Source organism: Ursus arctos, unplaced genomic scaffold, assembly GCF_023065955.2.
Source record: "Ursus arctos isolate Adak ecotype North America unplaced genomic scaffold, UrsArc2.0 scaffold_4, whole genome shotgun sequence".
Classification (NCBI taxonomy): Eukaryota; Metazoa; Chordata; class Mammalia; order Carnivora; family Ursidae; genus Ursus; species Ursus arctos.
Genome location: NW_026623056.1, coordinates 17127106 through 17154845, shown reverse-complemented (window position 1 = coordinate 17154845; position 27740 = coordinate 17127106). Strand labels below are relative to the sequence as shown.

Here is a 27740-nt window from a genome sequence, read left to right as displayed (position 1 = left end):
ACTAAAAGAGTAGATCTTGAATGTTCTTACCAAAACAGAAATGGTAATTACGTGAGGTGAGGAAGGTGTTAACTAACCCTATTGTGGTAATGATTTCACAATAAATAGTGTATCAAAGAATCACACTGTACATGTTACATTTGCCTAATGTTATATGTCAGTTATATCTCAATAAAGCTGGGGGAAAAAACACATTTATCTTTTTGTAGGAGATAGTGATGAACAGGTTAATATATTCAGCAATGGTCCCTACCCCACAAGAGCCAACAAGCTAAAGAAGACAGCACTAATACAGGCAAAATTTAAGAAAGGAAAAATACACATGACTTTATCAACATTAAAATTACACATGAATTCAATAAAGTATTTACATTATGCTTCCTTCACTTCGCTTTCCTTTTCATGTGCTCTCCAAGAATTTGGGAGGTGAAAAGCAGCCAAAATGAAGTTATTTAGGGTTAGAAGTCCTTTTCCCAAATCTTTAATCATTTTGTGATTCTCCTCTGAACCCATTCCAAGGGAATGAAGGAATGCTGGAGCTGACCTTAGAGAGTGGGAGGAAGGGGATAGGGAGTGCAGAGAGCATAATGGTGGCAAGGTGAACTAAACTCCATGTTTCTACCACAGACACTGTGCCAAATTTGACTCACGCTCCCTCCTAGGGCTCTACTGCTTCCAGGGGGCCTCTGGCTGTTACTATGCCTTCCTATTGGGGGTGTAGAGGACAGTGGTCATGGCATCCAACATTTTAGCCTCTCCCCTCAACAGTGCCAAAATCTTTAGGGTTTAATAAGCATATTATTTCCACCCAAGTGGGCCTTCTGTTCCCTATGCAGGGCTTCTGTAGCATAAAGAGATAGTTACATTTTAAATGATCAATACTGCCACCATATGCAAGTGTGATTTAAGTGAATACTTACCTTTTTAAGTTGGTCCTGTCACCACTATCTGAACTTGCCACAGACGAAGTATCATAGGAGTGAGAATCAATAGTATCAATGTTTAACAATGTAGGATCCTCAAGAACAAAAGACTCCTCTTCATCATCAGTCTAAATTGGAAGAATATGGGTCAATAAACTCACAATTCCAAATACCCTATAAGTCGGACAGGCATTAATGGGTTTCTTGAAAACACTCACGTGCTTATTTCTGCTTTTCTATCTCTTTTCCATGCACGGTTATTAACCAGAGATGAATAGAAAGGAAATTAATCTAGATAGATCCCTGTCTCTACAAAGAGTTCACTCCAAAAGTTTTAATTTCTTTTTTTTTATTATGTTATGTTAGTCACCATACAGTACATCATTAGCTTTTGATGTAGTGTTCCATGATTCATTGTTTGCGTATAACACTCAGTGTAAAAATTTCTCCCTTGTAGCAGGAAGAAGCAGGAGCAGTTATGCAAATTATTGTTAGCAGAATACTTTTTAAACTTCAAACCTCTATAGATGCTTTACGAATTAACTAACAGCCAGTGGCTAATTAGAAGACAACAAATACCACCTTACTACAAATAGTATGCCATGAGAAATATGACAAACAGAAGAAAGGCATCCTGAGTTTGAAAGAGCATCTGCAAACACAGTGATTTCATAAAATGGATTTTGCTCCTGGAAAAGGAAGTAGTCCTAGAATATATGAGCAGGAGTTAGAGATCCTAGAAAGATCAGTTGGGACCCAAACTGTAAAAAGCCTTATGTTCCATTAAGCCAGATGACAGCAGGGCCCATGTCCTCCTTGCCTACCACTATATTCCCTAGTGCCCAGTACAATGCCAGACATATAATCAGTACTCACTCATTTAATGAACTAGGGTACTACATATAGTAGACAGTAGGAAGGAAATTAAGATGTTTAAGAAGTAGGCACACATGACAGGAATCACCTTTTACAAAGTTAAATGCGGTAGTAGGAAGATAGATGAGGGTCCTGGGGGAGACTGAGGCAAGGAAACTATTAAGAACCAATAAGAAGGTATGGCAATGTCAAGGAAAAAGAGGAGAGTGGAGCCTAAGAATATGGCAGAAGAGGTCAAAAGAAGAAAAAATGAAAGAGACATTACTGAGAAAACCCGAAGTCCCCAGTTACCATTTAAATGGCAAGGGCTGGGAGGTGGGGAGGTAAGGGAGAAATCAGAGAGGATTCCAAGGTTTCTGTCTTGAACAACCACGCAAAGGGTGATACTTCTAAGCTAAGAAAGCAGGAGAATGGCAGATAAAGCAGAAGGAGGAGTTCAGCTTTGAACAGGTTGATTCTGAGCAACAGATGTTAAAGAAAAATGCTCTGATCGTACTCCTCTTTTGCTTGGACTGTGTTCTGCATTACCATTTCCACTGACGCGCATATGAGGGCAATCTCAACACATCATCTCCACTCTCTCCACCATTGCTAGCTACTGACTACCACCTCTGCTGAAGGTACTAGCCAAACCCACTGGCCTATCTTCAGTTAGCATGTCCTTGTCCTCTTGGCATCATTTAACACCACTAACTATTCCCTACTTCTTGAAACTTTCTCTTCCCTTGGTTTCCAGTACATCTCTTTCCTCCCAACCTATGAGTCCTCTTCTATCAGTCTTGTTCTTTATTTTCTCCTCAGCCCAACTTCTAATTGGCACTATTCCCTGGGATTATATTCTTAGCTCTCTTCTCTTCCAGTCTCACACACTTCCTATATGAAGAAGCTAATCCATACCTATAGCTTCAAGTCCCATGTTATTCTAATGACTCCAAAAGCTGTATCTTCAGTATCATTTCTCTTGAGGTTTAGGCCCATATTTCCAACCGCTTTTCAGATATCTACACACACACGTCTGCTAAGAACAAGGTTAGAATTAGCAAGGAGAGAGTGTCTCTTCAGAATTGTAAAGTGAAACAACTGCTACAGGGCAAAGAGAAAGGAAATAATTCAGAAATTAGAACTGCAGCACCAATGGCTTAAGCAAGAGGGTCAATCAGAATCTTATCTGATTTTCTTAAGCAGCCTGGGGATGTAATTAAACAGATCAGTTAAATTAAGCCAGGGTTGAGGGCTCACAGAATACATGAAAGAAAAAGTGAAGGAACGAAGAGACTTGAAGCCTATCAATAAGGCTAACTTTAAAATTACTATCTACACAGCAGAGATATCAATTTTCCTGCACTAAACTGTAAAATCTACATAATCCTATCAAATTTCAGTGTGTGTATTTGTCTTTGTGTGTAAACTAATAAAGTGATTCTAAAATTTACCTGGAAATGCGAAAGCCCAAGAATAAGCAAGGCAGTCTTGAAGAGCAACAACAAAGATCTGCGACTATTAGATATCAAAACCTATTATATCAAACATTGGAATGTGATATTGGGGCAAGTGTAGAAAGACCAATGGAATCAGACCCACGCATATACGACCACCTGATTTAAAACAAAAATGACACCACAGAAAAGAGTATTTTTTTCAGTAAATGGTGCTGGTTCACACCTCACACCATCACATACAAAAAATTGAAGATGAATTGCAGATCTAAGTTTGAAAGAAAAAAAAAATTTTAAAACAAAATGAGATAGCATCAACATGACCTTGGAATTTTCAAAATTTTCTTAAAACAAGACACACAAAAAAACCAACCACAATAGAAAAACAAAATAAGCTGAACTACATTGAGAACTTCTGCCCTCAAAAGAAACCATTTATAGAGTGAAAAAGTAACCCACAAAATGGAAAAAGATATTTGCAATACATATATATAATAAAGGGCCTATTTACATCATATATAAAGAATTCCTAGAAATAAAATTTTTTTTTAAAGATTTTTATTTATGTGACAGAGAGACAGCCAGCGAGAGAGGGAACACAGGTAGGGGGAGTAGGAGAGGAAGAAGCAGGCTCCCAGCAGAGGAGCCCGATGTGGGACTCGATCCCAGAACGCCGGGATCACGCCCTGAGCCGAAGGCAGACGCTTAACGACTGCGCTACCCAGGCGCCCCTAGAAATAAATTTTTTAAAAAAGTGAGAAAAGACAAGAAAAGGCAATTCACAAAAGAGACATCCAAATGGCCCAACCCTATGTCAAGTCACTCAATTTCATCAGTGTTCAGGGAAATTCAGATTAAAACTATGATGTGATATTGCTACACACCTATAAGAACTAAATGGATAAAGTGAAAAGGACAAAATTCAAAAGTTGAGGATGTGGTAATCAGAACTCCCATATATGGCTGCTGGAAGTATGCATTATTCTGACCACTTTAAAAGACCTGTGGCAGTATCTACTAAGGCTGAACATACCCGTATCTGATGACCTAGCAATTCTACACCTATTCTGAAGTATAAAACCAACAGAAACGTGTGTGTGTATATGTATATGCACACCTAAAGACGTGAATAATATTCACAGCAACTTTTCATAGTAGCCAGAAACCAGAAATTACACAAAAGCCCATCAAAAGTAGAATGAATAAATAATGGTATACACATAAAGAATTTTATGTATGGGAATGAATAATTACATACAAAAATATGAATCTAAAAACAATATTGAGGTAAACAAGTCAGACACACAAAAGCACATACTCTGTAATTCCATTTATATGAAGTTCAAAGCAAGAAAGCTGATCAATGCTATAAGTCAGGACTGTGATTATCCTGGAGTTAGATACTAAAGGGGCACAAGAAGAGGTTCTGGGATGTTAGCAATGTTTTATTCTGATTGCACAGGGCGTTCAGTTTGTGAAAATTCACCAAGCTACACACTTAAAATTTGTGCACTTTTTCTCTGTGCACGCTACACTTCAATAAAAAGTTGAAGATAAATTTCTGGCTGCACAGTAGAAATGAAGTGAGGCAGGAACTACCCAGACTGGGAAACTAGGAAGAGGCAAGAGACTTGGTCTTGATTAGGTCAAAGAACAGCTCCCATACCAGATGGTGCAGATCTAGATACATACGCTATAATTAACCCAAAAGCATTAAAATCAATTCCATAAAATGACAGTGATCTAATGACATATACTTACCTCATTGAGTATGCTTTCCAGTGTTGGAGGAGTATCAACTTGAGGAATATCAAACTCCTTGTCATCAATCTAAATAGAGAAAAGAAATTAATGTTCATATAATGCTGCTTTCCCTCTTAGAATAGTGAGGGTTTTTAAATTTATTAGAACCATTACCAACTAAGAGACAAACATATCACCAAACTGATCATGCAGAGAGCCAACTCAATATCCACAGTAGAAAGGATCAGGTCAAAAGACTACAGAATTGTTTCCTATCCTATCCACTGATTATTAAAGACAAATATGCACTGACTGCACCACCTTGACAGCCCTGTCGAGAAAGCTTCTCATCAAGGACTTTGACATGTGCGTTCTTCAACAGGACAGAACAGCATGTCTCATGACAAGCCCTGACTTTCTAAGTGTAGAAAGCAAAATACAAAACAATATACGAGGTCATAAGCAATATACAAAGGTCTGACATCGCATTTCTTAGTGATTTCATAAATTATGGTGAGAAGTGATTAGGTCAAGCAAATTGTGATTAAATATTCTCCTGGTCACAAAAACTTACTATCAAATCAATGGGAAAAAAAAAAAAATCACTGCACACGGGGCACCCCGCTAGCTCAGTCAACAGAGCATGAGACTTGATCCTGGGGTCATGAGTTCATGCCCCATGCTGGGTGTGGAGCCTACTTTGAAAGAATAAATAAAATATTTTTTAAAAACCACTGCACAAGATTTCTAAACCTACCACTAGCTCTATGATCTTGAGCATTCATTTAACATAGCCAGCTGCACTTCAGCTTCTTTCTCTGTAAAATGGATTATTGGATGTGTGAGGCTCAAATGAGAACACATGTTGAAGTGCTTCATAAATGGTAATGACGTACACAAATGAAGAGTGATATTATCTCACAAAACTGCACAGAGACTTCTATTAATTCAAGCAAAGATGACAGATTGAGTCTTTAGGTCATAGCTCTAACCATCGTTATCACTTAACAAAAGCTGAATTTTACCAGGTCATTTTTGAACTCCAGTTCCTTGTCCAGATCTATGTAAGAGAATTTTGAAAGCGAAGCTTCAAGATTGAAAGACTTATTCAGCTCTTCTTCAGCAGTCTTGGCACAGAGGCTCTGTTCCACATTTTCATGGTCTGGTTCATTTTCCATATTTACTTATAATTCAGTCAATCCAAGCAAGTTGTTGTTTGTTTTGTTTTGATTTTTGGCCTTAGATCATGATGACCTGAATGATGATCTCTTTTCAAAATAAAAAAAAATATCCATTATTCAGATTTCCTCAACTGGACATTCCAAAGACTGACTTGATCAGACTTTCGTGGAAACTGCTCATCAATCATCTGATTGTAAGGCAAAGAGAAATCAGTATGGTTTGAGGTATGATATTGGGGGAGAGTTTCTATGGGAGCACAAAGGAGGAACATCTAACTCAGGAGTCTGGGAAGTGGCCCACCACCCAAAGTCATTAAGTGTGGTGATAGTGATAAACGTGGGGTGAGTTCAGCCACTAGACTTGGTACAATCCAGACTTATGTTTTAACAGCATGAGGATAAATTGGTGTCAAAAACTGCAATGAACCCCTCCCTCACGCTCCCAAACCTCAGAGTAGGTCTCCAGTTCCCCTGGAGAAAAGCATACAGATCAGTTTTGTTGTTGGCATCCGTCCAGCGCCACAGATGTCTCAGGGAGCCTGTGTAGACACACAGGACCCAGGACAGATAGCTAGCCACTTAATATGACACCAGCAAACCTAAGTGTTCAGATCTATTATGGGAGAAAACAATGATGTCAGAATAAAATAAGACCACAGCCAACTAGGGATTTCTAGGAAGAAAGCTAGTCATAGAAAAACATGTACATTCTCAGAGAAAACTGAAATACTAAAGAAAAAGAAATGTATGCAAATGTTTTTTATATTTCATAGCTCTAAAGGATACAATGCTGTATTAAAAAGAAACAGTCTTGTTTACCAGCAAAATTGTCTAGAAAACAACTGTCTGCAAAATCTCTAGACAACTAAAAACATATTCAGGAAAAAATAATTATAAGTTTAATGATTAAATTTGTTTTTAAGTGTTTTTAGTTTGTGATATAATTAGGCTACAAGTGGCCAAATTTTTAAAAGTCCATCACTTAGCTCTGCCTGTTTAGAAATAAAGAAATAAAAATATGAAAAGAGAAACAACACCATAGTAATAACGATAGTAAAAACAAAGGTCATTTTGTTTTCTAGACTAGGCGTTTTCCACAGTACCCAGCAACATGCAGTAACTCTCTGTGGGAAGCTTTTTCAAACTACACACTGTCCACTGCCCACCGCCCTCCCCACCATATGAACTTCTCTCAATCCTACTCCTTAATGAAGTGAAGGCAAAAGAAAGGCTGACAAGCCACTGAAAGAACTACTTTTTTAAAAAGGAGTTGAAAATTTGTTGCTGGTATTGTTTTTTTTTTAATGCCCAAAATTTACTGACAATTTTATCCAATTAGTTCTTTAATTAGCTCTTTTTTTTTTAGTATTTATGAATTTCACTTTGAAGTTTCATTTTTATCAGATTAAAAGAAATGAATATATACTGTATGTAAGACATGTAGACTACGAAGACAGATTTTTAAAGAGCTGAAGCCAATTTTTCTAGCTAGTACATTTGGTATATTACCAAATACAGACTAATTTCTTTCACATGTTACAGAAGATACACTCTAAGGCTCGGTCTTACAAACACATGATACCGAATACATTCCTAGAAGACATAACTGAGGGCACTCTGTATCTGGCAACATTTGAAAGTAGCTTTCCAATCTCAGGTACTAAAGGTACTTCTTTTGCAGTGAGCCAAGGGCAGAAGCACTATTAACGGTTATATGCCTTTCTTCAAAGAAGACAGAATGGACTCATGACAAATTCCTTCTTAACAGAGTTCTCTTAATTGTACCCCTTAGCAAAAATGATTACAGTTAGTCAAGGAATGTTTGCAAATATGCATAATCTAATTCACATTCAGTGATTCCTGAGGACAGTTATTAAGTTTTATTCTTACACATTTAAAAAAAATAGTAATGGAAAAAGACAATAGCCACACCCCTAAAAAAACCACTTTTATTTAAATGATTTAATAACTGAAAACATTTCATTCTTCACATGGTCTCTGCAAAATAACTCAAGAGGTAAAACAATTTTTTATACCTCCTATCTGGTGTTAGTTAAGAGGTTCTCAGGGCAACTCAGCATCAGTGAGCACCAAAAGCATGTTCGAGAAGTTTTAAGTGATCAAGCATCCCCTGAAGAAAGAGCACCATCTTGCCACGCTACCCTAGTCCATTTCCAACCTTCACTTCACTGAGCTCCTGTTATTGTGACATGCCAGCAAAGTGCAAAGAACATAAGCCGAAGAGTCCCTTGAAATCAGGTTTGAATCTGGGCTTTACCAGTTCCTATCTGTGACCTCGGTCAATGTGTCTACCCTTTCTGAGCCCCTCTACTTCTACATCTTTTAAGACGAAATATTGTGGCCATTTGTGTTGTTTGCCCAGAGCAGCACCTCTTGTTGGGGGAAGGGCTCCTTCAAACCATGTGGTTCTTGTGGAGGCTGCCTATCAAAACTCCCCTAGTAACAGAGAGCACATAATGTGGCCAGAGCTCTTCACTGGGATTCATTAAAACGGAACTGGTGAGGGAAAGCTGCTTCCACTGTTCTCTAAACAATGAATAGTAAGGGTGAGCAGCACCCCCACCTTCTACCTGACCCTGTTCTGCAGAAAAGGAGATCATTTATACAATATATATCAACTAAACACATACTGTGCATGTCACTGGAGACCCACCTCTACTAACAGAATTTACATTCTAGGAACAGACTCTCTGGCAAGAATAAAAACAACCTACAAACAGAACCAGAGAAGAGGTAAGAGTGTCCCGATAACCACTCAGGACCCCGTTCCAGTCTTCTATGATGTTCGCTCTGGCCACAGCATTCTGGCAATTTGGCTACATTACCCAGCATCCTCTCCCGACGCTTTTTTTTTTTTTTTAATCACTTACAACGGAGAGTCCTGACACTCAGAATGCAACTACCTATAATGCAGAGCAACTGTGAGGAACAAACGACATAATGACTGTATAGCGTTTAGAATAATGCCTGGACACAGAATTGGTTTTCAAGGAATATTCGCTATTTAAAATTTCCTCAAGACTTCCAAATTCTTCCAAAGTTAAAGATCCTGAAACAAGATCGAATACTTTTGTAAAGGTCTAGCTAGTGCTAAGCATATCATCCTTATCGGAAGGATATACTTACTTCTGCTCTCAGATTAGAAGTTTCTTCATGAGTTAAATGGTAGGGTTTTGTTTTTTTTTTTAATGATTTTTTATTATATTATGTTAGTCACCATACAGTACATCCCCAGTTTCCGATGTAAGGCTCGATGATTCATTAGTTGTGTATAACACCCAGTGCACCATGCAATACGTGCCCTCCTTACTACCCATCACCGGTCTATCCCATTCCCCCACCCCCCTCCCCTCTGAAGTCCTCAGTTTGTTTCTCATAGTCCATAGTCTCTCATGTTTCATTCCCCCTTCTGATTACTCCCCCTTTCTTTATCCCTCTCTTCCCCTAATGGTAGGGGTTTTATCTAAGACTAGTCCAGCCCCCAGCAAAGTATCAGAGAGGCTTCAGAAAGACATCTAATTATGATAATAAGTGTGATATACTACTAAGTCATTCTAAAATTGTGCTTTCACATCAACTTCCTCTTCTATCACTTACCAACAATTACACCTTTATGTTAGTCAGCAAATTTATTCAACCCAAATAGACCTAAGAATCAAAAGATCACCATGCTCAGATTTTTTTTTTTAAAGGAGAACTCACTAGAGCAGTGTCTCCACATTTTTTAGAAATTAAGCTGTGCCTGAATCTCCCTGTGGTAGGCAAGATAGTATTGCCCAAGGACCTGTGACTGTGTTACCTTACATGTGATTAAATTAGGATCTGGAGTTCCAGAAATTATGTTGGCTCATTATAATCACAAGGGTCTTAAAAAGTGGAAGAGGGAGGCAGAAGAGAGTGTCAGAGAAGAAATATGACAACCAAAGCAGGGTCAGAGGGATGCCTGGGTGGCTCAGTCAGTTAAGCATCTGCCTTTGGCTCTAGTCATGATCCCAGGGCCCTGGGAGAGAGACAGAGAGAGAAAGCCAGCGAGAGAGGGAACACAAGCAGAGGGAGTGGGAGAGGAAGAAGCAGGCTCCTAGCGGAGGAGCCTGATGTGGGGCTCGATCCCAGAATGCTGGGATCACACCCTAAGCCGAAGGCAGACGCTTAACGACTGCGCCACCCAGGCGCCCCACCATCTGAGTTTTTAAATAAATAAATTGTATTTAAAATCGGGTCATCGATAGAAATTTTGACGTCAACTATAGTTTTAAGAGTAATTCCATTTCACCATTCATATATGGTAATCTTGGTGAAGGGTTTAATCAAAATGTAGAGGAATTCAATTATTTTTTAAAACCCTCCATTTTGGGCTGCTCAAGGGGATAGAAAATCTCATTTAAAATTTCCAACTTTAATAATATAAAAAAAGACTATTCCAGTAATTACAAAAATCATATTTAGCAACTGGTTTAGTGTATTTTTAAATTTTATTGTGATGAAACATTTTCTCCATTCATTATGCTCTGGGGAGACGCTTGTCAGAGGCTGTGAAAAAGACATTTCTTCAGCAGGGAGCCTGCTTCTCCCCCTGCCTGCTTCTTCCTCTGCCTGCCATTTCCCCTGCATGTGCTCTAATAAATAAAATCTTAAAAAGAAAAAAGCAGCAGCAGGGTCAGAGAGATGCTACATTGCAGGCTTTGAAGGAGGAAGGATGCCAGGAGCCAAGGAATTTAGGCAGTCTCTGAAAGCTGCAAAGGCAAGGAAATGAATTCTCTCCTTGGGCCTCTAAGACCCCAGCCCTGCCACAGCTTGATTTTAGCCTAGTAAGACCAGTGCTGGTCTAGTGAACTAATGAACTAAAGAACTGTAAAATGATAAATCTGTATTTTTTTTAAGCTACTACATTCGTGGTAATCTGTTACAGCAGGAATAGGAAATGACTACACTAACAAACTTCAGTTAATTTATTCCCGGCCACATTGCCAACATTCTGAAATACTAATCCCTTCCTCATCACTTGGTGTTGCCCAAATATTTACTGAGCAAGCTCTTCATTCCACTACACAGACCAATGATGAAATGCTTCATATATGACGCTTACTATTACACATGATGCAGACACTGCCTTCAGATACCACGTTAAGTGCTATCCCGGTACAAAGGTTGGCAACAAACTACTGATAATTTCCTCTCGAGACTAAATTCTACAACTAGTTCTCCACGCACCCATCCTGCAATCCAGTGTTCCTATAGTTCTTAAGGGGATGCCAAGCTGGACAGTACCTGCAGACAACACAATAGTTAAAAGCAATGGTTTCTTAGTCTCTCCCAGAATGAAATCACATTAATCCGACAGGAATATGTACGTCATAGAATCATGATTACCCAGTATTTTGTCCTCTTCTAAGCACTGCTAAAATATTTAAATAGTTCTGATTTAAGATTATCTGACATCTTGACAGTTGTTACAGCTATTCCCTCTTAATTAATAAGGCTATTCCCAACCAATTAATAATAGATCCAAGGACTATTTAAAAATAAATACATGTATCAAATAAACATCAATGACCCCATTTTAACCAGGACTAACTGAATAGAACTCCAGAATGGGACCTAGATTAGGTTGGGTTAATACAGAACTCTTCCACCAATTCTTTGTTGTACTTGTTTTATTTTTACCTTGGCAGACCTTCCCAACCTTGCTCGAATTCCAGGATCCTATTTAATTCACTGACATTCTTTTCCTCCTAAAAGTGTCATATGAGACACCTTTCACAGTATGGGGAGTCGAATCAAGTTTTGTTTTTTTTAACTTACCGTATCCCCAAAAAGGTATCATGAAATCATGATATGGAAAGAATTTTACATTCCAACTTTGTTTCCGGCTTTCCCAATCTGAGTATTTCTCTTCTTCCATTTCTTTGTTTTGTTTTCTCGTGGTATGTTTTGTAAAGAAAAATACAATAGAGGATTAACCTCTATTTGTTTTCTATTCTCTTTCTCTGATAAATGGACTGATTTTGAACAGCTCCTAATGCCTAAGGTATAAAATTCCAAATTCTACCCACAACTCTATGGCCAACTAATCTTCGATAAAGCAGGAAAGAATATCCAATGGAAAAAAGAGTCTCTTCAACAAGTGGTGTTGGGAAAACTGGACAGCTACATGCAGAAGAATGAAACTGGACCACTTTCTTACACCAGCAATTGCACTACTGAGTACCCAAACGATACAAAAATACTGATTCAAAGGGGCACATGCACCCCAATGTTTTTATAGCAGCACTATCAACAATAGCCAAATTATGGAAAGAGCCCAAATGTCCATTGACTGATGAAAGGATAAAGATGTGGGGGGGGGGGGTGTACATACACACACACACACACACACACACACACATATATATAGAATATCAGTCATTAAAGGAACAAAATCTTGCCATTTGCAATGACGTGGATGGAGATGGAGTGTATTATGCTAAGTGAAATAAGTCAGTCAAAGACAAATACCATATAATTTCACTCATGTGGCATTTAAGAATCAACACAGATGAACATATGGAAAGGGAGGGAAAAAGAGAGGGAAGCAAACCATAAGGGACTCTTAACAACAGAGAACAAGCCAAGGGTTTGATGGAGGGAGGTGGGCAAGGTTTGGGCTAAATGGATGATGGGTATTAAGGAGGGCATTTGTTATGATGAGCACTGGGTGTTGTATGAAAGTAATGAATCGCTGAATTCTACTCCTGAAACCAATATTACACTCTGTGTTAAACAACTAGAATTTAAATAAAAACTTGAGAGAAAAAAAATAAAATTCCAAATTCTAAGCCTATGATTCCAGATTATCACATGAGCTGACCTTACCTTCCTTTGCAGCTAAACTTATTAACCTGTATTCAGAGTCCTTCAGGAAGAGCTTCCCCTTTCTTTCCATGTCTGCTCACACTAGTTACCCTTCCCCTTCCTTTTCCTCTCCATTTATCTCCATTCCTTCTTTCCTTCTTTCCTTCCTTCCAGGCACCTTCCTTCCCTAAGCATCCTCTGAATCCAGAATGCATTTCTTCTTTAGAACAGTATATGCAAATAATGAATCACAGAACATTACATCAAAAACTAAGGATATACTGTACGGTGACTAACATGACATAATAAAAAATTATTATAAAAAAAAAGAAAAAGAAAAAAAATAAAGAGCACAGCCTGTGTATAAAAAAAAAAAAAAAAGGAACAGTACCTTGGTGCTTTCCTTATATTGAGTCATTAGTTAACTCAACATGTGGCTATGTCTTTTGTCCCCAACTATACAACAGAAATGCAGCCATGCGGGGTGCCTGGGTGGCTCAGTTGGCTGGGCATCTGCCTTTGGCTTGGGTCATGGTCCCAGAATCCTGGGGAGATCAAGCCCTGAGTAGAGTTGGGCTTCCTGCTCAATGGGGAGTCTCCTTCTCCCTCTGCCCCTTACCATGCTCATGCTCTCTCACGCGCGCTTTCTCTCATTCTCTCAAATAAATAAATAGAATCTTAAAAAAAAAATAAATGCAGTCATGCTTCTTTGTATACTGCACAACACTGGGCTCATTGATTTGCATGCATATGTATACGTTCAATAAATATTTGCTGATTAACACAAGAATTGGAAGACAGGACTAACACCTGTGTTGCAAATTAAATGGATCAGTTTTATTACCTATAACTGTTAAGCTTCATAGGATATTATCTGACTCACAGCCTACAGGAGTCTATGCCATAGTAAGCCAAGTTATAATTAAGCTCTACCTTTATGTAATCAGGCTTGTCATACTGATCATATTCATCCCTCACATATCAGCTAAAACTTTGCTTCCTCAAAAAGCCCTGTTTTGTCCCACTCAACTGAAAGTTAATATGCACTTATAACATCGTTCTCCTTCTTCACTAAACTTGTCACATTGCAATCATTTTTTTCAGTGTCTGAACCACCACTGCCTTCCCTCAGGAAGGAAAGGAATACAGGTTCCAGGAGAGCAAAGACCAGATCTGCCTTGTTCACTGCTGCATTCCTAGTGCTAATCAACCCACCCTTCCCTCCCTTCATCCCCCCATAAGCAGCCAAGCAACACTGCATCACTGGCTTGGAGGGCTTCAAGTAACAGTTCTGATCATTCAAAATAAGACAGGGTTAGTCATTCTACCCCCCCAAAAGCCTCCCACCTTGCAAGTTCCATTCTTTGCACCTAGATGAGATTTTTTTTTTTAAAGATTTTATTTATTTATTTGACAGAGAGAGACAGCCAGGGAGAGAGGGAACACAAGCAGGGGGAGTGGGAGAGGAAGAAGCAGGCTCCTAGTGGAGAAGCCTGTTGTGGGGCTCGATCCCAGATTGTTGGGATCACGCCCTGAGCTGAAGGCAGACACTTAACGACTGCGCCACCCAGGCGCCCCAGATGAGATTTTTTACAATCCTTAACACTGATTTTTTTTAATGATCATTTAGCTCATGTAGAACAAGACACAAACTCCGCAATTTTAGTTGTTTTGTGTTCTTTTACTTTAATTCAACCTACAAAGTCAAGATGAAAACAGTGGAAATGTATCATATGTCCATTCCATTTACAGGAATTCAACTTATCTTCAGCAAAGGTAAAGAGAGAAAAAAAACGATTCACACAGAAATGGGGACTCTGCACACTATTCTACTCAATACTACACACTTCAGGGTGAGCATGGGATAGGAGACTGTTAATCTGCTGTCCTTTTGGTCAGTCTCAGTTCTTGAATGCCTCATACATAATGATCCATTTCATCTGTGCTCAAAATAACAAACAGCATGCTGTTCTAACATGGAGCAAAAGCTGGCTGTGTCGCACATCCTGAGAGACAGGTCAGTCTCTACCATGACTCGTTCCCAGGGACTTTTCAGGGGTACTCAAGTTTCACCTTACTCATGGACTCAGAGACAGACCCTATGTTAGCTATAATGCTACTATGTACCTGGATGAGATACATACTTGGTGCCCAAGTTGCTTTCCAAGAATAGGCACATTCAGGCCCACAATACTCAGAGCTGCCACTATGAAAAAGCCCAAACCTCTGTTTCTCTTTCTCTTCTCTTAGTGAATATTTACATGAGAAGAGAAATTTAAAATTTAGGAAGTGCCTACAGAACAAACGTTAAAAAGTGGAGGAAAAGAGTACCTGAGACTGCCTGTTCCATGGTGCTAACTTACTATGTCACTAAGTTATTATTACAAGTTGTCAGACACAACCTTCAGCCACATTCTAAAAAAGAAAAAACTAATTCCCCATGACAATATACAAAATAATAGTAAGAACTATGTCTTGGAATATCTGTTATACATAAAACCTAATATTATTCATCAGTTTTTATATGTGTATAAGTAAAATAAATGAAAGAGAAAAAAAAAATCACTTCTTTCCAGCTTCCAGTAAATTCCTATAAGAATCACTCTTCAAAGATCCACACTCCCTGCCCCCCAAGGCACCCCGCTCAGAGGACTTCTCCTAAGAAGCACATGGGACTTGTGTCGGCTGACATATTCTCCTTTCTTCTTCACTAAATTGGTATGAGTGAATTCTTAGAAGTTAAATGCACAGAAGACAGGATTCCATTCATTTGTGGGCTGAGTAGATGGTGGCCTTCCAACTCATCTTAATTAGCTTCCAACTAACTGTCACCTCAACTTCACTTGGTTAGGGGTCAAGAAGGATGTGGAGTCACGAGATTTTTTTTTTTTTAAAGCAAAAGGAAACTTCTTGCTGAACAGCAGAGGAAAAACAAATCTGATTACAGTTAAAACACCCCTTCACCATCTTTCCTTTGTTAAACTGCTCCTCCTCCACTCCAACCAAGTAATATTAGTGGTGCTGCCAATCAAATACCCTATCTACCTAGCCAGACGAGTAGGCACATGACATTCTTGTATCCATTCGGCCAATCATTGTCCTTCCCTGGAATTTGTAACTACTGAAGGCAGGAGTTTTCTCTTTAATGTGGGAAGACGTTAACACAGGGGCTGATAGAATGAAGATAACTCAAACATTAATGACTAGAACAGTTTGATCTCACAAATATATACAGATTACACCTGAGGCTGTGGCTCAAGAGGCAGTCTAATCTCTATGACAACTATAAACAGATGGAAAATTAAATATACTTCCCTGAGTTCAAAACGTCCCCCTTTTCATTCATACACATAACTGACATTTGGTATCACAATGGCTGACATCTTTATGAAAGAGTGAGATATAGCTAAAGTGCCATGATGCCTCAATATCCTGAAGACAAAAAACATCCAACCACTGATGCTGGTCCGGATAAAAAGAAAATAAAGGATAATCAACACACTATTATCTGGAAAGGATTTTTTCACATTTAACTACGTCCCTTTGAAATATAAAGCCAATAGTTCAACCAGAATTTTCCCCCCACTTATCTTTACTCTGCTTTCTATGGAACAGGCCAGCTTTACCAGAGGATTCAGTATCTACTCTCCGCTTAAATTTAACCATGAGCAAACCCATGTCTTACACAAACATAGGCAGATCCTCCATCCCCATTTGTATTAGACTTCAAACACACACACCTGATATGTAATTACCTCCCAATCACAGATATCCAGAGTTGGTGCCACACACCTGACATGTAATTACCTCCCAATCACAGACATCTGGAGTTGGTGCCACAAGTCAATATCCATGATTGTTTTGCTTGTGTTTTCTTTTTTTCGGGGGGGGGGGGGGGGTCGGGGAAGAGTGTGGTAGAGAGTGGGTATACAGAGGATGCAAGCCTTCCGGTCCATTCTATAGGAGTCTGATATTAGGAGGTTGTGGAGGAGGCATGCCTAGTTGAAGAAGACTCCCAGCTGATCCTGATAACCCATGGCCATGGAACCTCCCTGACTGACCCTACTTCATCCCACCCTACCCTCCCTTTGAAGCACACCCAAACACTTTAGGCAGCTCTGTTTCCCTCTTTTCGCAGGTACCACACCTGAAGAACTAACCAGGACACAGGAGTGGCCTCAAACTTTAGAGACCCATCTGTCCTCCTGCTCTCACTCTGGAGCACACCTTGCAGGCAGAGACAAACTGGAACCAGCCTCACAGGGTGTGCACCAATCCTAAGAGGTGGACACCTCATCTAGGCCTCGGCCTCACACTTGGGGAGCACACTCATCCCAATCTGTGAGGGACAGACGAGCCCACACCTGTGCGCTGGGCCCGAAAGGCGGGTTGCACACCTGTTCCGTCCTGGGAAGAAGGGTGATCACCCGCCTCCTAGTCTCACAATCAGGGAAAGCGGGTGCACCTGTCCTCGGCCCCACATTCGTTATGAGCAAGTGGAAACCTCCAGACCCAACTGCAGGCCAAACGCAGGACACGCCTCTCCGCCCCAGAGTCAACCCCACCCGGCCCTCGGGCCCCGGTCCAGTTAGTCAGCCTCGGGGTGCTCCGTCAGCCCCTCGGAGGCCGCACCGCCGCACGCGGGAAAGGGCCGAGCCTCAGGAACCCGGCGCGCGTCCTCCTCCCGCCCAGGGGACAGCTCCTCACTAATGTCCCCCACCCCGCTGGCCCGCTCCCGGGAGATTCATTACCTGCGCTTGCGGCCATTCCACCCAGGACCCCCAGCCCCCGTAACCCCGCCCCCTGCTGTAGCCTCACGCACGCGCAGTATATACCACCGATGGCCACGCTTCCGCTTTCCTCCCCGCACCCTGGTCCGCCCCTGTATACCACGCCCCCATTTAAAGGGCCAGAGATACAATGTCTCCGAGGATTTAGTGGGTGATTAACATGCGGAACAGGAGAATGGAAACGTGAGGGAAGCACAGACGAATGAACAGCAGTCTTTGAGATGGGAAGAGAAACTCTCCTCCAGCCCTATGTCAATGAATTCATCTGACCTTTAAGAAAATGAACCTATCTTCAGCCAGCCCAGAGTCCCAGATTTTGGAATTTGCAACCAGTAAATTTTTACTTAATCTTTTTAAAAACAAACATAGAATTGCCAGCTTCTTATTTTGCCAAGTAAGGACAATCAATACACACTAAAACCCAACTATTATTTTCTAATTTATCATCAACATTGATCCACAAAAAATACATCTTAACACCAAAAATATAGAAGAGACACACTCTCAAATAAAGGAGATTATCTCTTAAAGGGATAAAAATATATGTTTATTTCTCTTATCCCTCCTGAAGAAAGATGAAAGCCTTCAGGTCAGACTGGATTTTAGAATCACCACTGCAAATAACACTAGGCATAGATCTTCTGCCTGCTGGGGCCTCAGTCAGGAAAATGGATCAGGAAGAACAGAAGATGCTCCTGGAAGGCGATGTAGAAAATACTTAGTTGGGCAGATACTTATTGCACGTCAGCTAGGCTCCCTCTACTTCTGGGCCTTGGAAGGACACAGAAGTGGGTGGAACACAGCCCGGCCCCCAGGCGCTCTTCGTCTAAGCACTCGGTATATAGACAGAGCTACAGTGCAAGGCCGGCTGTTCTGAGTGGTGTAAGAAAGGTATGAGACCATCACTTTCGGATCACAGATGAGGAAAAATGGCAGAACACTTCAGGGAGGAAGTATCTTATTAGGGCCCCCGAAGAATTTCAGTAGACAGAGCACAGGGAGAATGCCAAGCTGAGGGAACAATGGGATCAAAGACAGTACAAATCGAGATTGGGGAGTAGCTGCTGTTTGATGTGGCTGTGGCATGAGCAGTGGCTTTCAAACTTTTTTGATCATTATAGTAAGAAATATATTTCAGCCATGACTATACACACACACACACACACATGCACACACATGCATACACTCACTATATATATAGATAGTAATATAGGGAAACTTCACTAGGGGTGCCCGGGTGGTTCAGTTGGTTAAGCGTCTGACTCCTGATTTCTGCTCAGGTCGTGATCTCAGGGTAATGAGATGGAGCCCCACTTGAGCCCCACGTACTTGAGAGCCTGCTTAAGATTCTCTCTCTCCCTCTTCCACCCTCCCACCCCATTCTTGGTTGCTCTCTCTCTCTCTAAAAAAAAAGGGGGGGAACTTCACTAAATTTGACTCAGGAGGCTAAAAGGGGAGGTTGGAAGGGGGAGCCAACTACTACTCAATGTCAATTACAGGAAAAATTGTCAATTACATACAGACCCAAAAAAAAAAAGGCTATTCAACAGAAGAGAGTCATCAGTTATAGGACCCAAAAGGGAAAGATGTACATTGCATTTCCTATAAGAAATCGACTACCCCTGCAACTGAGCCAATGAAAAACCTGAACTCCTGCTTTTCACCAATGGACTTTCCTTCAGAATAATCCTCCCAACTTCCTCCTTCTTCTCCATCAAATAAGTTCCTTGGTTTTGTTGGACGTGCCTATAGTTTTACCATAGCTTCCTTGTCTGGAATTACAATTCTTGGTTTTTTTTTTTTTTTTTACCATTTTTATGCTGGTAAAATAACTTTTATTTTTCGGGTTAGCTATATATACATAGTTTTATATATATTATAATTTTTTATATATTTTATAATATTTATATACACACACATATGTATGTATACACATATACCTATACACATACACACACAGCATGTGTAAGTGTTTGTGTGTAAATCCTAGTCAGTAATCGCCTGTAGTATATGCAATGTAACTTGGCATTTTATATCTTATTCTATTTTTTTATAATGCTGCTTGCTAAATCGATTTCATGACTCACTAATGCATAGCAACCCATAGTTTGAAAGCACGGTGTAGAATGTGTTAAAGGTACAATAGGATATGAGGCTGGAAAGACTGGGACCAGATCCAGGAGGACACTGAACGCCAAGCCGGGGGCATCTGCTCTTCTGGTTAGAGACTCTGGAGGTTCTTTTTTTTTTTTTTTTTTTTTTTAAAGATTTTATTTATTTATTTGACAGAGATAGAGGCAGCCAGCGAGAGAGGGAACACAAGCAGGGAGAGTGGAAGAAGCAAGCTCTAGCAGAAGAGCCTGATGTGGGGCTCGATCCCATAACGCCAGGATCACGCCCTGAGCCAAAGGCAGACGCCCAACCGCTGTGCCACCCAGGCGCCCCAGAGACTCTGGAGGTTCTTAAGCAGAGGAATGGCATGACTATAGCTGTGCTTTAGAAGTCTGAAGACCTGCCTTCAGTTCTCAGTATCACATTTTTAGAGGAAAACTATTAAACAGGAGCCTGGCTGGAACACAGTAAGCAGGCTGGTGAGATCAGAAACTGTGCCTAACATGGAACTGTTAAAAGTGTTAGGCAGAAAGGAAACCGGCAGAAATGGGGGGGGCTGGGTTATGATGATGGGAGGTAGAGGAAGGTTGCTCATTGACATTTTTAAATTATCTGTACAGCAGTTATAGATGTACTCTGTGTAACTGTAGAAAGGAAATCTAGGAACCTTGCTGGATGTTGTAGGAAAGTGATTACAATTCACAATAAGAATTATTTTAGGACAGTCTAAGCTGACATGCTATCTTTTATAAGACTTTGCATTAATTAAAAAATGAAAATATTATATGCTTATTATGTGAAGCTTGGAAAATTCAGGAAATATAAAAAGTAAAATATAAATTACCCACATTTCAGGAAACAGCACTCATCATTTTGGCTTATTTTCATTGAGTCTTTTTCTTCACACATTTACATTTTTTGACATAATAGAATTATATAAACATTTAGTTCTGTATACTAGTTTTTTTGGTTTTGTTTTTTTGTTCAGTGTTATATCTTGAGGACTACCCACTGTTATTAAAATTTGTCACAAATATTATTTGTAATGGCTACATAATTGTTAATAATATAGTTTATTTCTCTATTTCTGGACATTTGGGCGTTACCTATTTTTTTCACTGCTAACAAGAACATTGACATCCTTATACAGAGATCTTTGCCCACATTTAAAAATTATTTCCTTAGGACAGAAACCTACAAGTGCAATTACTGACTCAAAGGCTTTGAAAACTCTTAAGCCTGTGAATACCTTCTGCCAAATTGCTTTCCAGAAAGGTCAGGCCAGTTTTCACTCTCACCAAAAGTGCTCAAGGGTGCCCATCACACATACCCATCAGCATTTATTTTATCTTTCTAAAAAAGCTTTCCCAATTTGATAGAGAAAACTGCCTCTCATTTTAATTTGTATTGGATTACTAGTAAGGCGGAATATCTGTATAAATTTATCAACCTTTTATAGTTATTCTGGGAATGCAATTTCACTGTCTATGTTTGGATATGTGATTAGCAAATAGAACTAAGTGAATTGTTGCAGACTTATGAGAAAAAAAACCAACAGAGAGGGACTTTAAAAATAAATGATGTGGTCACACCAAGTTATAGCCAGATTATATTGTGGTGTATTGTACAAACAAAGGTTAGTAGAATTGAGTCATCACGAGGTATGTGGTTAAATATGTGCTCTTGCAACTGGTAAAATATGTTGTGAGAGGCAATTTGGTTTTAACAACATATCATTCCTTACACTAAATCAACATTATAAATTTTAGTTTCCTCATTTGATAGTTTTGTTTTGTTGGTTTTTTTAAGTAAGCCCAACATGCAGCTTGAACTCACAACCTGGAGTTCAAGATTCACACGCTCTGCCGACTGAGCCCGCCAGGTGCCCCTTGTCTGTATTTAATTCATAAATTTGTTTTGGTTCTATAGATACACGAAATCTGTAAATATAAGGGATCTTTTGGGGCGCCTGGGTGGCTCAGTCGGTTAAGCATCTGCCTTTGGCTCAGGTCATGATCTCAGGGTCCTGGGATCGAGTCGTATATCGGGCTCCCTGCTCAGGGGGGAGTCTTCTTCTCCCTCTCCCTCTGCTGCTCCCCCTGCTTGTACTCTCTCTGTCTCTCGTTCACTCTCTCTCAAATAAATAAATAAAATCTTAAAAAAGGGGGTCTTTTCCTTAGTTTCTTTTTTTTTTTAAGATTTTTATTTATTTACTTGACAGAGAGAGAGACAGCCAGCAAGAGAGGGAACACAAGCAGGGGGAGTGGGAGAGGAAGAAGCAGGCTCCCAGCAGAGGAGCCTGATGCGGGGCTCGATCCCAGGACCCTGGGATCACGCTCTGCACCAAAGGCAGACACTTAACGACTGAGCCACCCAGGCACCCCTCTTTTCCTTAGTTTCTTTTCCATATATATATGTGTATATATACATATATACATACATATGTATGCAGCATCATAAAAAATAAGCCGACTTTAGAGATCTGTGAGAATCTGTTTCCCTTATAAGGAAGCTGAGCATTATTTAAGCTTGAGAAACATTGATATATGAGCTTTCTTAAAGTTTCATTTGTAATTATCTAAACATAGGCAGTGGATTTTTTCTTTAAAAGGTAATAATTATAACACTGTATGTTCACTACGCTAGAATTAAAATAAAAAAGAAATCAGAAGAAAAACATAAAAAGGTAAAAATGGTGTCAGCTTCTATATTGGACTTTTTAAATTTAGAACATTGTTATAATTTTCTTGCCTTTGGAAAGAGTACCAAAAGTTATACTATGTTTAGGGTTCAGAGAGTATGTTTTGGCCTAAAATGTACCATTTGTCAAAGTTAACGTTGTACAGGTCAGTAAGACCTAGACAGAAGAATGTCTGGATTTATTAAACTTCTCTTTTTAAGTAAGACATAGCAGTTGAACAGATAGTAATTAAAATGGAACTCCTGTGAACTGGTCTTAGGAGAAATTTAACGGATGAGAAAAAAACCCTCACGCGATGTAGGAGCCTGAGAGCATGGGAGTCAGCGACGGCTGGCTGTTCTGATGGCCAGAAGCTAGAAGGGGAGCAGCACCCAAGGGCTGTTGCTGTTGGATGATGTCCCCACACACAGTCCTTCTCCTCCAGCTCTCCCCACAATAGGGAGGATGGAGAGCATGGTCCAGACATTGCTATTAACATCGCATCACGAGGAAGCCACGTCTGTCCTGAAGGAAGAAATGGCTGATACCTGGGAACAAGGGGCAGAGACTGGGATATGGGTAAGTGTGTCATTTTTTTCTTTGGTCACAATCACAAGATAAATTGGCCTCTTTTAATAAGGAACCTAATATACAAAGTTCTTAATGGAGTCAAAATATCCATCCATCCATCCAGCTGGATGTCATTCTCAGGTTCCCTCTACCTGGAATACTCCCCCCCACTCCCCCTGCCAAGGTAACCACGTGGCTCACTCCCTCGCTCTCTTTGGGGCTTTGCTCAAATGCCCCTGCATTAGTCAGGGCAATAAATACAAGGCAGATGGTGGAGGAGTATTCTCCATGCTGGTCTCAGGGACCCAGGTTCTCTCCATTGGGTGCCACTCTCAGCTGAACACATGGCCTCCAACTTCTCCAAGGCAGGGGGATGGAAAAGGCCCATTAGCTCTCAATGTGTTGGCCAAAAAGTGACATGTGCCCCTTCTGCTCATAGTTCATTGGCCAGCACCAGCCACCTGGCCCTGCTTTACTACAAGGGAGGCCAGGAAGTGTAGGGAGGCCCTCAGAATATCTGCAGAGCACATGCAGCCTCTCCCATGGTCATCTCCATAAGGTCTCCCCTCACAACCCCTCCCTTCCCCAGCATTCCCTTGCCGCCCTTTTAGGCTTCATTTTTCTCTGTAGTATTCACCGGAGTCCAACCTAGTATATATTTTATTCATCCTATCATTTTATTCATCTGAGGGGTGTCTCAGACATGGACCTGAGGTTGCTTCCTAAGGAATAAAGAACCCCCTTGGGGTGCCTGGGTGGCTCAGTTGGTTAAGTGGCTGCCTTTGGCTCAGGTCATGATCCTGGAGTCCCAGGATTGAGTCCCGCATCAGGCTCCTTGCTCAGTGGGGAGTCTGCTTCTCCCTCTGACCCTCTACTCTCTCATGCTCTCTCTCATTCTTTCTCTTAAATTAAAAAAAAAAAGTTAAAAATAGAACCCCCTTACAGCATACACAAACACGTATTGAGTACCTACTATGTGCCAGATACTGTGCTTGGTGCCAGGAACACAGATATGAGAAAGAGTCCCTGATATCTAGCCAGAAAGAAACAATAAAAATGCAATACTTATTAAGACCCATAACAGAAATAAATTATGGGAGCTCAAAGGCCACATTCTTCTGACCTTTAGCAAGAATCAGATTTTAGATCCAAATACTACTAGAATAGCAATGACAAAAAAAGAAGCGGTGGGCGGAGGGAAGAGGTGGGGGGTTCAGGAGTCATAAATTGCTTCCTGAAGTCATAAAAGAAATAATACCTATATTTCCTGCCATTTTGTATTCTTGACAACAAGTTGTCACCCATTCATTCTAGTGCCTTCCCATATCCGTCTTCCCTTCAGGCTTGGAGTATATAGCAGCCCATGTGCATTCAGTTCAGAGGCACTTGGAGATCTCACTATTGAAAAGCATTTCTCCTCCTAATAATTTCACAATTCCAGAAATGCCATCATTTGAAATCTGCTTAGAGTATTTTGTCTTCCAGCCCCACCCATACTTTTGCAAAACCTAAGTACAGCGTTGGTCAGCCTTTAACTGAGGACAGGCATCACAGGAACCCTGCTGGAACTCAGGAGCAAAAAGTGGATGGAGAGGGAGGTCCAGGGCTGGGACCTGGGCTGTAAAGGGGACCCTAGGCAGGCACTGAAGAGGACTGGGCATTAGAGCAGGGAAAGAGCAAGGAAAGGAGTAGAGAAGATGCAAAAACAACAAAAGCATCAAAGGCAAATTTGACCTATGTCACCATTTTGCATGAGGACAGCCTCATTTACATAGAAGGACACACACTACCTCTTTAACACAAAAAAGGCAGAGTTGGGCTCAACTGAAAGAAAATTCAAAATGATGGCAAAGTTCCACTGCGTCAGGACCCAGATTCCTGTCTCACTGTTCTACTAGGGAAGGCCTCAATTCCCAAGTCTATCTCATGGTCCAAGATGTTTGCTCCAACCATTGCTTTCACCTTCCAACTGTCCGGGAAGAGAAAAGGAAGGGAGAGGGTATATAATTACCTATTGTGGTATAACTACTATAAAACTTACAGGCTTAAAACAGTAACATGTATGGGGTGCCTGGGTGGTTCAGTCAGTTAGGAGTCTGACTCTTGGTTTCTTGATTTCTACTAAGGTCATGATCTCAGGGTTGTGATATCGAACCCCATGGTGGGTTCCTTGCTCAGCACAGAGTCTGCTTGAGATTTTCCCTCTCCCCCTGCCCCTCCTGCGGCGCTCCCATGCTCTCTCTCAGATAAATACATAAATCTTTAAAAAAAAGAAAAAAACAGTAACAGGTATTATCTTACAGTTTTTGTAGATCAGGAATCTAGATGTGGCTTGGCTAGGTCCTTCACCTTAGGGTCTTCCACAGGTTGGCAATCAGGGTGGTGGCTCAGGCTGCAGACATCTCAAGGCTCAAATTGGGAAGGATCTACTTCCAAGCTCATATGCTTATTGGCAGGATTTGCTTCCTGCAGGCCATTGGACTGAAGGCCTCAGTCCCCACTGGCTGCTGGCAAGAGGTGCCCTCAGCTCCTTGTCACTTGGGTTTGTCTTTAATAAGGCAATTCACACCAGAGTAGCTTGTTTCATCCACGTAGGCAAGCAAGAAGAACCATCAAGAATGTGAGCAAGATGAGAGTCAGTCTTTTGTAAGCTGATCTTGAAAGCGACGTCCCGTGATTTTTTGCTACATTCTATTTGTTAGAAACTAGCTCCAGCCACACTCAAGGGGAGCGGATCACACAAGAGTACGACTGCCAGAAAGTGGGATCACTGGGAGCCATTTTAGAAGCTGCCAGCAAAGAAAATCATGCCCTCTCCGTTCAGACTCTTATCCGAACTTGCCTTTACCAGGCCTGTCCTCATCTAGCTGCAAGGGAGGCTGGGAAATGTAGTCTTTATTCTGGGGGACTATCAGCCCCACTAAAAATTAGAGATTCAGTTCTGAACAGGAATTACAGATTTCTGGAGAGTAAAAGGATTAGTTATTCGATGCACCAGCCCCAGGCACTGAGGAGGAGGATAAATATGGCCAGGTAGAATTATAGAATCAGAGTTCAAATCCTACCTTTGCCACAGCCGATGCTGAGTGAATTATTTAACCACACTGAGTCTCATTTGTATGTTCCGACTAAATGAAACGACCTATGTGAAGCATTTTGCACTTAGTAGGCTCTCAATAATTATCTGCTGAATCTGTTTCAGAGGTAGCTTAATCTCCCAGAAACTTCTAAGCCAGGCTCTGACAACCAACCAGCTCATTGTGTGACTCCATTTTCATCATCTCACTTCTTCCAGTGCAAGTTCCCTGTTGGTAAAAGTCAGCACTAACACCTGTCTTACCTATCTTAACCAGTTGCTATAAAGATAATGTGTGTGAACATACTGATTTTTTTTTCTATTTGAAATGCCAGGCAAACTTAATGTGGCGTTGGTGGCCACCAGGTGGCAGTGGGAAGCAGTGGGCTTGGGTTATGGCCCATGGCCACCAGATGGTGCTGGCATTCAGCAGATAACACCCTGGCTTTGCTGGGAGCCTATGCAAGAGCACCCCGAAGGGCTCTTGGAGTCGGCCAGTGTAACCCCCTCATCCTACAGAGGAGAGAATGAGACCAGAGGAGGGGGGGAGGGAGGTGTCTCACAGCAATGAGGGCTGGAGCCCAGGTTTCTTGCATCTCAGCCCAGGGTGGCTCATATCCCAACATAGTAAGTATACTCTCACATTCTCTCTAGACTTGCACTGGAGACCAAAGGTGTCCATTGTCTTCTTGTTCACGGATTTATCAAGTTTTAAAAGCCTGAAAAATGTCCACAAATATCATCGATCTCTGGCTGTGTAGCATAGTGGTTAAGAACACGATTTTAGAGGCAGACATTAATTTTTATCTGTATAGCAGTCTCCTCACTGCAAATTAGGATTATAATTTCAACCTGATAAGGTTGGTGTGAAATTAAGTTAAATGAGATAAAATATATGAAAAGAATAGTAACATTGTATGACTCCTCTAAGCAGTTTACATGTATTTAATTCATTTAATACATATTTAATATTTAATTTAAATGATTTAATCATTATGGAATCACTATTAATTATTTTATACATAATCCATAATATTTAATTCTCACCATAGCCTTATTAAGTCTATTTTACAGAAGAAGAAACTGAAGCATAGGAAGGTTATAACTTGCCCACCACACTTACAGCTATAGGTGAAGGAGTCCAGGTTTAAACCTGTCTTCAGAGCCCATGCCCTTACCCTTAGTGATCACTAGCTGTTTTGCAGAGAGCAGTCTCCAGCTTGAGGGACAAGGGTTTGGAAGAGAAAGATAACCGTGATGCATCTACACTTCAGAGTGGTGGGAATAGCGCACAGTTGGAAGAAAAATGTTAAGTACCCAAGTTCATAAAACAAAGGTAACTTACAAAATTAAAAAAGAATAAAAATAACTCAAACACAGCAGGTGGAATTTAGACTTTAGGTACAGAGAGAACATTCGAATTCTGATCCCGCCTCTTGCTAGACCTCAGGGAGGTTGTTTAACATCTCAGAGAGTCAGTTTCCTCATCTAAAAATTGAAG

The 27740-nt window shown here is 40.6% G+C and overlaps 1 protein-coding gene across 6 annotated transcripts in view; it reads right to left on the bottom strand.

Moving 5' to 3' along the window:
* The window catches only part of VPS8 (VPS8 subunit of CORVET complex), a 296045-nt gene that overhangs the window by 229133 nt on the left and 39172 nt on the right, over nucleotides 1–27740 (bottom strand). For 4 of the 6 annotated variants that reach the window (XM_048215283.2, XM_057306779.1, XM_057306780.1 and 1 more), the window contains exons 1-4: nucleotides 17763–17825; nucleotides 6004–6246; nucleotides 4997–5065; nucleotides 921–1051 (exon numbers count right to left, since the gene is read on the bottom strand). In XM_048215283.2, the coding sequence (XP_048071240.1) occupies nucleotides 921–1051; nucleotides 4997–5065; nucleotides 6004–6156 (353 nt within the window). In that variant the 5' untranslated portion in view covers nucleotides 6157–6246; nucleotides 17763–17825. Of the gene's footprint in view, nucleotides 1–920; nucleotides 1052–4996; nucleotides 5066–6003; nucleotides 6247–17762; nucleotides 17873–27740 lie in introns of those variants that run through there. The other 2 variants (XM_026497368.4, XM_057306778.1) reach the window with 2 other exon arrangements.